General features: G+C 47.1%; 1 protein-coding gene across 1 annotated transcript in view; it reads left to right on the top strand.

Moving 5' to 3' along the window:
• Nucleotides 1–12398, top strand: part of ADAM10 (ADAM metallopeptidase domain 10) — a 346615-nt gene that overhangs the window by 296137 nt on the left and 38080 nt on the right. The window contains exon 8 of the mRNA XM_063926173.1: nucleotides 6030–6213. Coding sequence (XP_063782243.1) covers nucleotides 6030–6213 — 184 coding nt within the window. The remainder of the gene's footprint in view (nucleotides 1–6029; nucleotides 6214–12398) is intronic.

Below are 12398 nucleotides of genomic sequence, written 5' to 3'. Positions count from 1 at the left end.
CCTCCCCGGCTTCCACTAAATCCACCGCATGACGCTGGGGTTCCACAGGTGGAGCCGGGAGCGGTGGGGGCGCGTCTCCGAAAATTCAACCACCAGTGGGTTCGCTCACAGGTGGATCCCTGGGCTATACAGATTGTGTCTCAGGGATACAAGCTGGAATTTGAAGTGATGCCCCCTCACCGTTACCTAAAATCAGCCCTGCCTGCTTCCCCCATAGAAAGGGAAGTAGTGTTAGCGGCAATTCACAAATTATATCTCCAGCAGGTGGTGGTACCCTCAACAGGGAAGGGGTTACTATTCCACAATGTTTGTGGTTCCGAAACCGGACGGTTCGGTCAGACCCATATCGAATTTAAAATCCCTGAACATTTACCTGAAAAGGTTCAAGTTCAAGATGGAATCGCTCGGAGCGGTCATTGCAAGCCTGGAAAAGGGGGATTTTATGGTGTCTCTGGACATAAAGGATGCTTACCTGCATGTCCCCATTTATCCACCTCATCAGGAGTACCTCAGATTTGTGGTACAGGACTGTCATTACCAATTCCAGACGTTGCCGTTTGGTCTCTCCACGGCACCGAGAATATTTACCAAGGTAATGCCGGAAATGATGGTGCTCCTTCGAAAGCAGGGTGTCACAGTTATCCCATACTTGGACGATCTCCTCATAAAGGCGAGGTCCAGAGAGCAGTTGCTGATCAGCGTAGCACACTCTCAGGAAGTGTTGCAACAGCACGGCTGGATTTTGAATATTCCAAAGTCGCAGCTGATCCCTACGACTCCTCTGCCCTTCCTGGGCATGATTCTGGACACGGACCAGAAAAAGGTGTTTCTCCCGGCGGAGAAGGCTCAGGAGCTCGTGACTCTGGTCAGAGAACTCTTAAAACCAAAACAGGTGTCGGTGCATCACTGCACGCGAGTCCTGGGAAAGATGGTGGCGTCATACGAAGCCATTCCCTTCGGCAGGTTCCATGCGAGGACCTTTCAGTGGGATCTGTTGGACAAGTGGTCCGGATCGTATTTTCAGATGCATCGGCTGATCTCCCTATCCCCCAGGGCCAGGGTGTCTCTTCTGTGGTGGCTGCAGAGTGCTCACCTTCTCGAGGGCCGCAGGTCGGCATACAGGACTGGGTCCTGGTGACCACGGATGCAAGCCTCCGAGGATGGGGAGCAGTCACTCAGGGAAGAAACTTCCAAAGGCTGTGGTCAAGTCAGGAGGCTTGTCTACACATCAATATCCTGGAACTAAGGGCCATATACTACGCCCTGAGTCAAGCGGAGCCTCTGCTTCGCAACCAACCGGTGCTGATTCAGTCAGACAACATCACCGCAGTGGCTCATGTAAACCGCCAGGGCGGCACAAGAAGCAGGGTAGCGATGGCGGAAGCCACCAGGATTCTTCGTTGGGCGGAGAATCGCGTGCAAGCACTGTCAGCAGTGTTCATTCCGGGAGTGGACAACTGGGAAGCAGACTTCCTCAGCAGGCACAACCTCCACCCAGGAGAGTGGGGACTTCATCAAGAAGTCTTCACACAGATTACAAATTGATGGGAACTGCCACAGGTGGACATGATGGCATCCCGCCTCAAAAAGACCCTCAGGCGATAGCTGTGGACGCACTAGTAACACCGTGGGTGTTCCAGTCGGTCTATGTGTTTCCTCCTCTTCCTCTCATACCCAAGGTGCTGAGAATCGTAAGAAAAAGAGGAGTGAAAACAATACTCATTGTTCTGGATTGGCCAAGAAGGACTTGGTACCCGGAACTGCAAGAAATGCTCACAGAGGACCAATGGCCTCTGCCTCTAAGACAGGATCTGTTGCAACAGGGGCCCTGTCTGTTCCAAGACTTACTGCGGCTGCGTTTGACGGCATGGCGGTTGAACGCCGGATCCTAGCGGAGAAAGGCATTCCGGATGAAGTTATTCCTACGCTGATAAAGGCTAGGAAGGACGTGACAGCAAAACAGCAAAACCGTATATGGCGAAAATATGTTGCTTGGTGTGAGGCCAGGAAGGCCCCTACAGAGGAATTCCAGCTGGGCCGGTTCCTGCACTTCCTACAGTCAGGAGTGACTATGGGCTTAAAATTAGGGTCCATAAAGGTCCAGATTTCGGCCCTATCCATTTTCTTTCAAAAGGAACTGGCTTCGCTTCCTGAAGTTCAGACGTTTGTAAAGGGAGTGCTGCATATCCAGCCCCCTTTTGTGCCACCAGTGGCACCTTGGGATCTTAACGTGGTGTTGAGTTTCCTGAAATCTCACTGGTTTGAGCCCCTTAAGACCGTGGAGCTAAAGTATCTCACGTGGAAAGTGGTCATGCTATTGGCCCTGAGCTTCGGCTAGGCGTGTGTCAGAATTGGCTGCTTTGTCATGTAAAAGCCCCTATCTGGTTTTCCATATGGACAGGGCAGAATTACGGACTCGTCCGCAATTTCTGCCGAAAGTGGTGTCATCTTTTCATTTGAACCAACCTATTGTGGTGCCTGCTGCTACTCGTGACTTGGAGGACTCCAAGTTGCTTGATGTAGTCAGGGCTTTGAAGATTTATGTAGCCAGGACGGCTGGAGTCAGGAAAACTGACTCGCTGTTTATCCTGTATGCATCCAACAAGCTGGGTGCTCCTGCTTCAAAGCAGACTATTGCTCGCTGGATCTGTAACACGATTCTGCAGGCTCATTCTGCGGCTGGTTTGCTGCATCCAAAATCAGTGAAAGCCCATTCCACAAGGAAAGTGGGCTCTTCTTGGGCGGCTGCCCGAGGGGTCTCGGCATTACAACTTTGCCGAGCAGCTACTTGGTCGGGTTCAAACACCTTTGCAAAGTTCTATAAGTTTGATACCCTGGCTGAGGAGGACCTTGTGTTTGCCCATTCGGTGCTGCAGAGTCATCTGCACTCTCCCGCCCGTTTGGGAGCTTTGGTATAATCCCCATGGTCCTTACGGTGTCCCCAGCATCCACTAGGACATTAGAGAAAATAAGATTTTACTCACCGGTAAATCTATTTCTCGTAGTCCGTAGTGGATGCTGGGCGCCCGTCCCAAGTGCGGACTTTCTGCAATACGTGTATATAGTTATTGCTTATTAAAAGGGTTATGTTATGTTGGCATCTGTTGTTTGATGCTCTGTTGTTGTTCATACTATTAACTGGGTATGTTATCACGAGTTGTACGGTGTGATTGGTGTGGCTGGTATGAGTCTTACCCTGGATTCCAAAATCCTTTCCTTGTAATGTCCGCTCTTCCGGGCACAGTTTCCTTAACTGAGGTCTGGAGGAGGGGCATAGAGGGAGGAGCCAGTGCACACCAGTAGTACTAATTCTTTCTTAGAGTGCCCAGTCTCCTGCGGAGCCCGTCTATTCCCCATGGTCCTTACGGAGTCCCCAGCATCCACTACGGACTACGAGAAATAGATTTACCGGTGAGTAAAATCTTATTTTCGATGGCTTGGGGGCAGACCTGATGTAGGGGCCAGTGACTTACCGGTGCTGTGTAAAGCAGGCCATAGAGCATGATTCGTAAGTGGACGCTGTTACTTTGCTACTGCCTTTTTGGATGCATCTGAAGAATAAGAAGCCTGATGTGGTGCATCATAAGATGCAGTATTGTATCATCTTCTCAGTCATTGCTGATCTGAGGAAGTCTAAAGGGCCCCATACACTACAACGATATGTCTGAGGCTGAAGTCGGGGGCGATTTCCCTTGAACTTTCCCGGGAGCTTCCCAGGAGTGGTTCCATACGATTCCATACGATTTGGTACATTTTGCATGCAATATATCGTATGCGATCCCAGCCATGCCTGTGGGAACCGACATATCACGAGTGCAGCACTAACGATCTAGGGGAGCCGATCCGACCCTCACGGGGCCGCGCATCGGATCTGATCGGATACACAGCCAAAATGCCCGATTTCACCCAATATATCTGCCCGAATTGGCTGAAATTGGGCATAATCGTTCTAGTGTATGGGGCCCTTAAGCTTACTCTGAATGGGTGACGAAACTTCTCTACCATGGCCAAGAAATCTACATCTCCCATGCAGACCCTAGCCTCTTCAAGCCTACAAAATAGGGATAACACCCCCGTTTTCAAAACCACTCCCTCAATTGGCCGCAGCATGTCAATCATGCTTTGGGGCAATGCGATCGATGTTGCAGGCAGATCTGCACATATGCAGTACCATACCTCCCAACATGACCCTCCCCAGGAGGGACAGAATGCTCTGCTCCTGGACTTCCCTCTTAATTTGCCATCACCTGTGGTGAAGCACCTTTCTTATTCATTAACCTGTTCAAAACAGGTGACGGTAATCATAAATTAAGAGAAAAGCCTAGTAGCTGAGCATTGTGTCCCTCCTGGAGAGGGTCATGTTGGGAAGTATGCATACAATTCTGAATCAAGCCCAAGGACAGGTGAATGGCCAAACAATGGTCGGGAGGATTGGAATGGATTTTTATGCAAACCAAATGATCCATACCATTCTTCAGCTGTTTTCTTTGGATGGTTTTTACAGTTATAGTTCAGTGTATGGCCAATTTTATGTTACTTAATGCTGCTTGTTCACCTAGGAAACCATTTTCCTAAGGTGGACCTTCCCAACTTGCTGCAGTCCCGGGGCTTCTTCGTACAGATGTGTTTTCCAGGGCTTTCCAAACCTGCACATTTTGTTCACCATCTTTGACTGTAGGTGTGTGAGTAAGAATTAGAACGGGTTTCTTTTGTTACCGTGGTTACATTCATTGTTTTCACAAATAACTAGTAGGCATTGTTATGATTTCATTAAACACCCTATTACGCTCTGTTTTTACTCCTAATACCAGTTGGACAGGACGGCAAGTTATCCTGCTTCTTATGCCTAATCTGCAATTGACGTTAATTATGTGTCTGGAAGTTCTTTTGTTTATTTGGATGTAATCTTTATACTTTTCTAAATAAAAACAGATTATACAAAAAAAGAATTAGAGCGGACTAGTTTTAGCATGGTGTGGTCTCTGTGGTAGTTGGGGTTGCAGTTAAAATGTCGGCTGTTGGGATCCCGACAGTCAGGGTGCCGACAGCCGACAATACTGCCAGCCGGAATCCCGGCGCACCAGGGCTATTCCCACTTGTGGGATTAGATCCTGTGGTGAGCTCAGCGAGCCACCGAGCCCACAGTGTGGCAAGCGTAGCGAGCCCGCAAGGGGACTTTTAGAGCTCACCCTGCTGACGGCATTCTGGCGGACGAGATGCCGCTGTCGAGATATTGACAGCAGGCATCCTGTCCGCTGGTAAAGCGTATGTATTCCAACAGTTGTAGATGCATGATACTTTGAAATAATTGAAACAATCTAGGGGAGAGTTTGTCTGACCTCACTCCATGCTTAGGAATATAAGAAGCGGCCCCTTCATATAGCTGTAGCTCTGAGTCTACTACTAGCAGATGGTATTTTTGGATAACATCTGCAATTGCAATCTTGCTATTTTATATTTTTTATTATCTTTAAATGACTGGAAGTATGTGAGCAGTAAAGCCAATAATGGGCCTCAGGGACCAATAATAAGCTGCATCAGCCCTGGGGGCTTCAGTAGTCACGGTCCACTTTACTAAAAGCATATCCTTGGTAGTAATGCTGCTTTAAGTTCTTTAATTATGTGTTTTTAGAACGCTGAGATAGCAGCATAGAACATTGCTGTTCCCAACCTCAAGTGCCTCTGTCTATCTTTGAAAATGTCATGTAAAAATTCAATGACATAAGGTAACCCATGGTTCGTTGAGCCAAAATCGTCCACCATATGGTGGTAGTAATACAGCTTGAGGCAATGGTGCTCTGTATTATGTGGAAATCATTGATGATAACATCTTTCATTTCTGTGTTAGTTCTGCATGTTATTCAGCCTTGATTATATTGAGATCTCGTATTGTTCCTTAGGGGGCCTTGCTGTTGTGTTAGCGATGCAACGTGTGTTTTGTAGTGGTTTGAGGATGAATCAGAGAAGCACATTTTTATCATGCTCTGAAAAAAAGCAAGCCTTTTTTTTCTTTCCCTTTTTACTTCCAGATTAACACTACAGTTGATGAGAGAGACCCTTCAAATCCCTTTCGGTTTCCCAACATTGGAGTGGAGAAGTTTCTGGAGCTGAATTCTGAACAGAACCATGATGATTATTGCTTGGCCTATGTATTTACTGATAGAGATTTTGATGACGGTGTCCTTGGACTTGCATGGGTTGGAGCCCCATCAGGTACTGTTACTTTTTAAGATTATTTGCAAATACAAAGGTAATTCCAGATTAGTCCTTATTTAGAAATCTGCAACTAGAAATCATTCCTCATATGTGTTTGATGAATACAGTTTAGGCATATGAGCGCATCTAGTTTACAAAATAGGTGTTTTTTCTTTTTCTTTTTAGTAAACTGCTAGCAGTAGCCAAGAAATAAATATTCAGACTCCCCAGCAGATGGTTAGAGGTGGTAGACCGCTATTAATGCTGTTATAGTGTGTCTCTCCATACCTATAATGTCCTGCACTCTAGAGCGGGTTCACGATATCTAGAACACCATTGCCCACAACTAGCCAAATATTCCCACAGCAAATTGATACTAGTATTGTAGCATTAACTTTTAATATATTCATAGCCAAAATGTTGAAGTAGGTAGGATACAGTTATTGACTAGAGGAAATGTACATTATTTAATTTATTTCTTTAGTATAAAACTATATTGCCCAAACATACTTTTCACAGAGCAGTCTGCTACCATCTAAGTGGACTCCTGAGACAAAAGTGGGTGGCTTGTTATCTTGCAGCCACCCTTCCTTCCCTTTTTGTAGTATCTTAATCAGATTTATTACTCGCAGTAATAATGGTAAAAAGACAGCAAGTCCATTCCTCAAATTCAGGAAAGAACATACTTCTTGATGTTATTAGATGTGAAATGCCTGCAGGTGCCTTTTCACAGCAGGGAATGCTGTTTTTCTGCGATTAGCATCCACATGACGTCCCGCTGTGAGATGGTTCCTGAACAATGAAAGTTCTGTTTTACAACTTCCCACTTCTAACACAGAGCGAGCACAAGCCAGTACTGTATGGTACAATCATGTGGATCCTCGTGCTAGCTAAATGCCTTTCTTTATATTTCTGTTCTCTGGTAATTGATTGCTACACTCAACAACATATCTCATGATTCAAGGGAATTTTGATACGTGTATTGCTGTATATTTTATCATTAAGCAGTAGGGGTTGTTTGGATTTGATTTTCTACAATTTAAAGTGATGCACTTAATTCTACAGCTTTCAGCTCTGCAAAATAATTTTATATTTATAGTTTTATACAAAAAATCTCTTGGGGAATTTTGCCATTTTTGTTCAAAACGATTAGCAGTACAAGGCAGAACAATTTATGGTATTTGTTATTTCTTAGCTGTGTTGCTTGATAAAATAATAGAATGCTTGTGAGGGGTGGTATTCAGTATGCCGACTGTTGGGATCCCGACATCCGGCATACCGACAACTATTCACCCTCTTGGGGGTCCACAACCCCCCTGGAGGGAGAATAAATAGCGTGGCGCACGTAGCACGCCACCATGCCAGCAGCGTGGCAAGCGCAGTGTGCCCGCAAGGGGCTCATTTTGCGCTCGCCCAGCTGTCGGCATGCCGGTGGTCGGGATCCCGGCGCGCCGGTATGTTGGGCACCGCCGGCATACCATACTACACCCCTTGTGAAGGTTGGTAACAAAATAAATTATTATTCATTTCATTAACTTTTTTTATTTTACTTGTGTTTTTCAATTTCCGTGTTCTGTCCTCCAGTATAAAGGGTTAACATATCCCACAGAACTGTACAAACTAAACTTACATTTACAGTAAGAGCAGTACACGAACAAACGTGACCAAAGGTGAATACCCTCTAGAGCGTATAGTGTAAAAGTGCATACAGACGGCGAGATATTGACTAAGTGCCGAATTTGACTTTGCGATTTCCCTTGAACTCCCCAGAGCCCTGAACCACCAATATTGACTATCTTTACTTGAGATTTTGACTATACTAGTAACTAGATTGTACACAAAATAGTCAGTATTGCCTTGCATGTACAGTCGATTTTCTTTCTTGCGATACCGACCCCACGGGAGCGCGCATTGGTATCGCACGTTGTATACACATGGTGCGATATGTGCTGACTTTTCTTACTATTTTTACTGTATACTCAAATTTGTAAAGCAAACATTGCACCGTGTGTATGCACCTTAATAGATTCCTATTTAACATGTTGCTGGGCACCACTTGCAGCTAGCATATAAAACTAGTTGCTGTAGTGTACCAAAGTGAATGTTTAGGTCAAGCAGCACATTCTAAAATGTCTTCAATATGATGACACTTAAAATCCACTGCTTTAAGTATAATTAATATAGAGTAACATGTAGTATATGTGAGTTCTGTTTAATCCTAAATTTATTTAACATTTATATGCATCTCCATTGAACTGGCTGTCCGAGCCAGGGTTTTAGGGGTTTTTTTTATTTTGCATTTTCAGTCCCTTTTTTGTTGTCCCGCTAAAAAAATTATTTTCTCTTATGTCCTAGAGGATACTGGGGTCCACTTAGTACCATGGGGTATAGACGGATTCACTAGGAGCCTTGGGCACTTTAAGAAATCAGTAGTGTGCACTGGCTCCTCCCTTTTTCTCTAACGTCCTAGAGGATACTGGAACTCCGTAAGGACCATGGGGATAGACGGGCTCCGCAGGAGACATGGGCACTTTAAGAAAGACTTTAGACTCTGGGTGTGCACTGGCTCCTCCCTCTATGCTCCTCCTCCAGACCTCAGTTTTTAGACTGTGCCCAGAAGAGATGGGTGCACTGTAGGGAGCTCTCCTGAGTTTCCTGCTAAGAAAGCATATTTGTTAGGTTTTTTCTTATTTTCAGGGAGCACTGCTGGCAACAGACTCCCTGCACCGAGGGACTGAGGAGAGAGGAGCAGACCTACTTAAATGATAGGCTCTGCTTCTCGGCTACTGGACACCATTAGCTCCAGAGGAAGTGGAACACAGGTTCGTCCTGGGCGTTCATCCCAGAGCCGCGCCGCCATTCTCCTCACAGAGCCGGAAGAAAAGAAGAAAGAAGACTCTGAGGCAGCAGAAGCCTTTCGGGTGCTTCACTGAGGTAACGCACAACACTGCAGCTGTGCGCCATTGCTCCCATACACCTCACACACTCCGGTCACTGTAAGGGCGCAGGGGGGGCGCCCTGGGCAGCAATGAATACCTCTCCTATGGCAAAATGACCTATATACATGTACAGGTGGGCACTGTACATGTATATAAAAGAGCCCCCACAATGTTTTACAAAGTTTGAGCGGGACAGAAGCCCGCCGCAGAGGGGGCGGGGCTACTCCCTCAGCACTCACCAGCGCCATTTTCTCGCCACAGCACCACTGAGAGGAAGCTCCCCGGACTCTCCCCTGCTTGACACACGGTGAAAGAGGGTTTTAAAGTAGAGGGGGGGGCACATAATTGGTGATTATACATTACAGCAGCGCTACTGGGTAAACATTCTGTGTTTTTCTCCAGGGTCATATAGCGCTGGGGTGTGTGCTGGCATACTCTCTCTCTCTGTCTCTCCAAAGGGCCTAAAGGGGAACCTGTCTTCAGAAAAGTTTCCCTGTGTGTGTGGAGTGTGTCGGTACGCGTGTGTCGACATGTTTGACGATGAAGGCTCGCCTAAGGAGGAGGGGGGAGTGCATGAATGTCAGGTCGCCGTCGGCAACGCCGACACTGGACTGGATGGATATGTGGAATGTCTTGAATGCTAATGTAAATTTATTGCATAAGAGATTAGACAAGACTGAGGCTAGGGATCAGTCAGGTAGTCAGACCATGCCTGTCCCAGTGGCACCTTCTGGGTCTCAGAAACGCACATTATCCCAGATCACTGACACAGATTCAGATTCCAGTGTCGACTATGAGGATGCAAAATTACAGCCAAAAGTGGCTAAAGGTATTCGTTACATGATCATTGCTATTAAAGAGGTTTTGCATATTACTGAGGAACCCCCTGTCCCTGACACGAGGGTACACATGTATAAAGAGAAAAAGCCTGAGATCACCTTTCCGTCCTCATTTGAGCTAAGCGAATTGTGCGAAAAGGCTTGGGAATCTCCAGACAGGAGACTACAAGTTCCCAAAAGGATTCTTATGGCGTATCCCTTCCCACAAAAGGACAGGATACGATGGGAATCTTCGCCTAAAGTAGACAAGGCGTTGACACGCTTATCCAAGAAGGTGGCACTGCCTTCCCAGGATACTGCTACCCTCAAGGATCCTGCGGATCGTAAGCAGGAAGTTACCATGAAGTACATTTACACACATTCTGGTACTATTGTTAGGCCGGCTATGGCATCGGCCTGGGTTTGTTGTGCTGTCGCAGCATGGACAGATTCCTTGTCTACGGAGATTGAGACCCTAGATAAGGATACCATTCTAATGACCCTAGAGCATATCAAGGATGCTGTGTTATATATGAGGGATGCTCAAAGAGACATTTGTTTACTAAGCTCCAGAATAAATGCTATGTCTATTTCTGCTAGGCGACTCTTGTGGACCCGACAGTGGACGGGGTATGCTGACTCAAAGCGGCATATGGAGTCGTTGCCTTACAAGGGAGAGGAGTTGTTTGGAGAAGGCCTCTCGGACCTACTGCTACGGCTGGTAAATCTAATTTTTTACCTTATGTTCCCCCACAACATACTAAGAAGGCACCTCATTACCAAATGCAGTCCTTTTCGTTCAAACAAAAGCAAAAAGGTACGGGAATCGTCCTTTCTTGCCAGAGGTAAAGGCAAGGGAAAAAAGCTGCACACAGCTAGTTCCCAAGAGCAGAAGTTCCCCCTACGTCTGCAAAATCCCCCGCATGACGCTGGGGCTTCCCTGGGGGGGTCAGCTCAAGTGGGGGCACGTCTTCGATTTTTCAGCCACGTCTGGGTTCACTCACAGGTGGATCCCTGGGCAATAGAGATTGTTTCTCAGGGATACAGGCTGGAATTCGAAGAGATGCCTCCTCGCCGGTTTTTCAAATCGGCTCTGCCAGCTTCTCCATCAGAAAGGGAGTTAGTGTTAACTGCAATTCAAAAATAGTATCTGCAACAGGTGATAGTCAAGGTTCCTCTTCTCCAGCAAGGAAAGGGGTATTACTCAACCCTGTTTGTGGTTCCGAAACCGGACGGTTCGGTCAGACCCATTTTGAATCTGAAATCCCTGAACCTGTACTTGAAAAAGTTCAAGTTCAAGATGGAATCGCTCAGAGCGGTCATCGCCAGCCTGGAGGGGGGGGGGGGGATTGGATGGTTTCCCTGGACATAAAGGATGCTTACCTTCATGTTCCGATTTTTCTTCCTCACCAGGCGTTCCTGAGATTTGCGGTACAGGACTGTCATTACCAATTGCAGACGTTGCCGTTTGGGCTTTCCATGGCCCCGAGAATTTTCACCAAGGTAATGGCGGAAATGATGGTGCTCCTGCGCAAGCAGGGTGTCACAATTATCCCATACTTGGAGGATCTCCTCATAAAGGCGAGATCTCAAGAGAAGTTACTGGACAGCGTGTCACTGTTTGTGAGGACGTTGCAACAGCACGGCTGGATTCTCAATATTCCGAAGTCCCAGCTGGTTCCTACAACGCGTCTGACCTTTTTGGGCCTGATTCTGGACACAGAACAAAAAAAGGTTTTTCTTCCGATGGAAAAGGCTCAGGAGCTCATAGCTCTGGTCAGGAACCTATTAAAGCCAAAAAAGGTTTCAGTGCTTCACTGCACACGTGTCCTGCGGAAGATGGTGGCATCGTACGAGGCCATCCCCTTCGGCAGGTTCCATGCAAGGACTTTTCAATGGGACCTACTGGACAAATGGTACGGGTCTCATTTACAAATGCATCAAAGGATCACCCTGTCTCCGAGAACCAGGATATCTCTCCTGTGGTGGCTGCACAGTGCTCACCTCCTGGAAGGCCGCAGGTTTGGCATTCAGGACTGGATCCTGGTGACCATGGATGAAAGCCTCCGAGGTTGGGGAGCAGTCACACTGGGAAGAAATTTCCAAGGTCTCTGGTCAACTCTAGAGACTTGTCCCCACATCAACGTCCTGGAGTTGAGGGCCATATACAACGGCCTACGTCTAGCGGAGGCATTACTTCGGGACAAACCGGTTCTGATTCAGTCGGACAATGTCACAGCAGTGGCTCATGTAAACCGCCAAGGCGGCACAAGGAGCAGAGTGGCCATGGCAGAAGCAACCAGGATTCTTCGCTGGGCGGAGAATCATGTAAGCGCACTGTCGGCAGTGTTCATCCCGGGGGTGGACAACTGGGAAGCGGACTTCCTTAGCAGACACGACCTGCATCCGGGAGAGTGGGGACTTCATCACGAAGTCTTGGGGTCGG

The sequence above is a fragment of the Pseudophryne corroboree genome, chromosome 6 (genome assembly GCF_028390025.1).
Source record: "Pseudophryne corroboree isolate aPseCor3 chromosome 6, aPseCor3.hap2, whole genome shotgun sequence".
Classification (NCBI taxonomy): Eukaryota; Metazoa; Chordata; class Amphibia; order Anura; family Myobatrachidae; genus Pseudophryne; species Pseudophryne corroboree.
The sequence above is the reverse complement of the archived record's forward strand: the minus strand, read 5'-3'. Positions and strand labels throughout refer to the sequence as shown.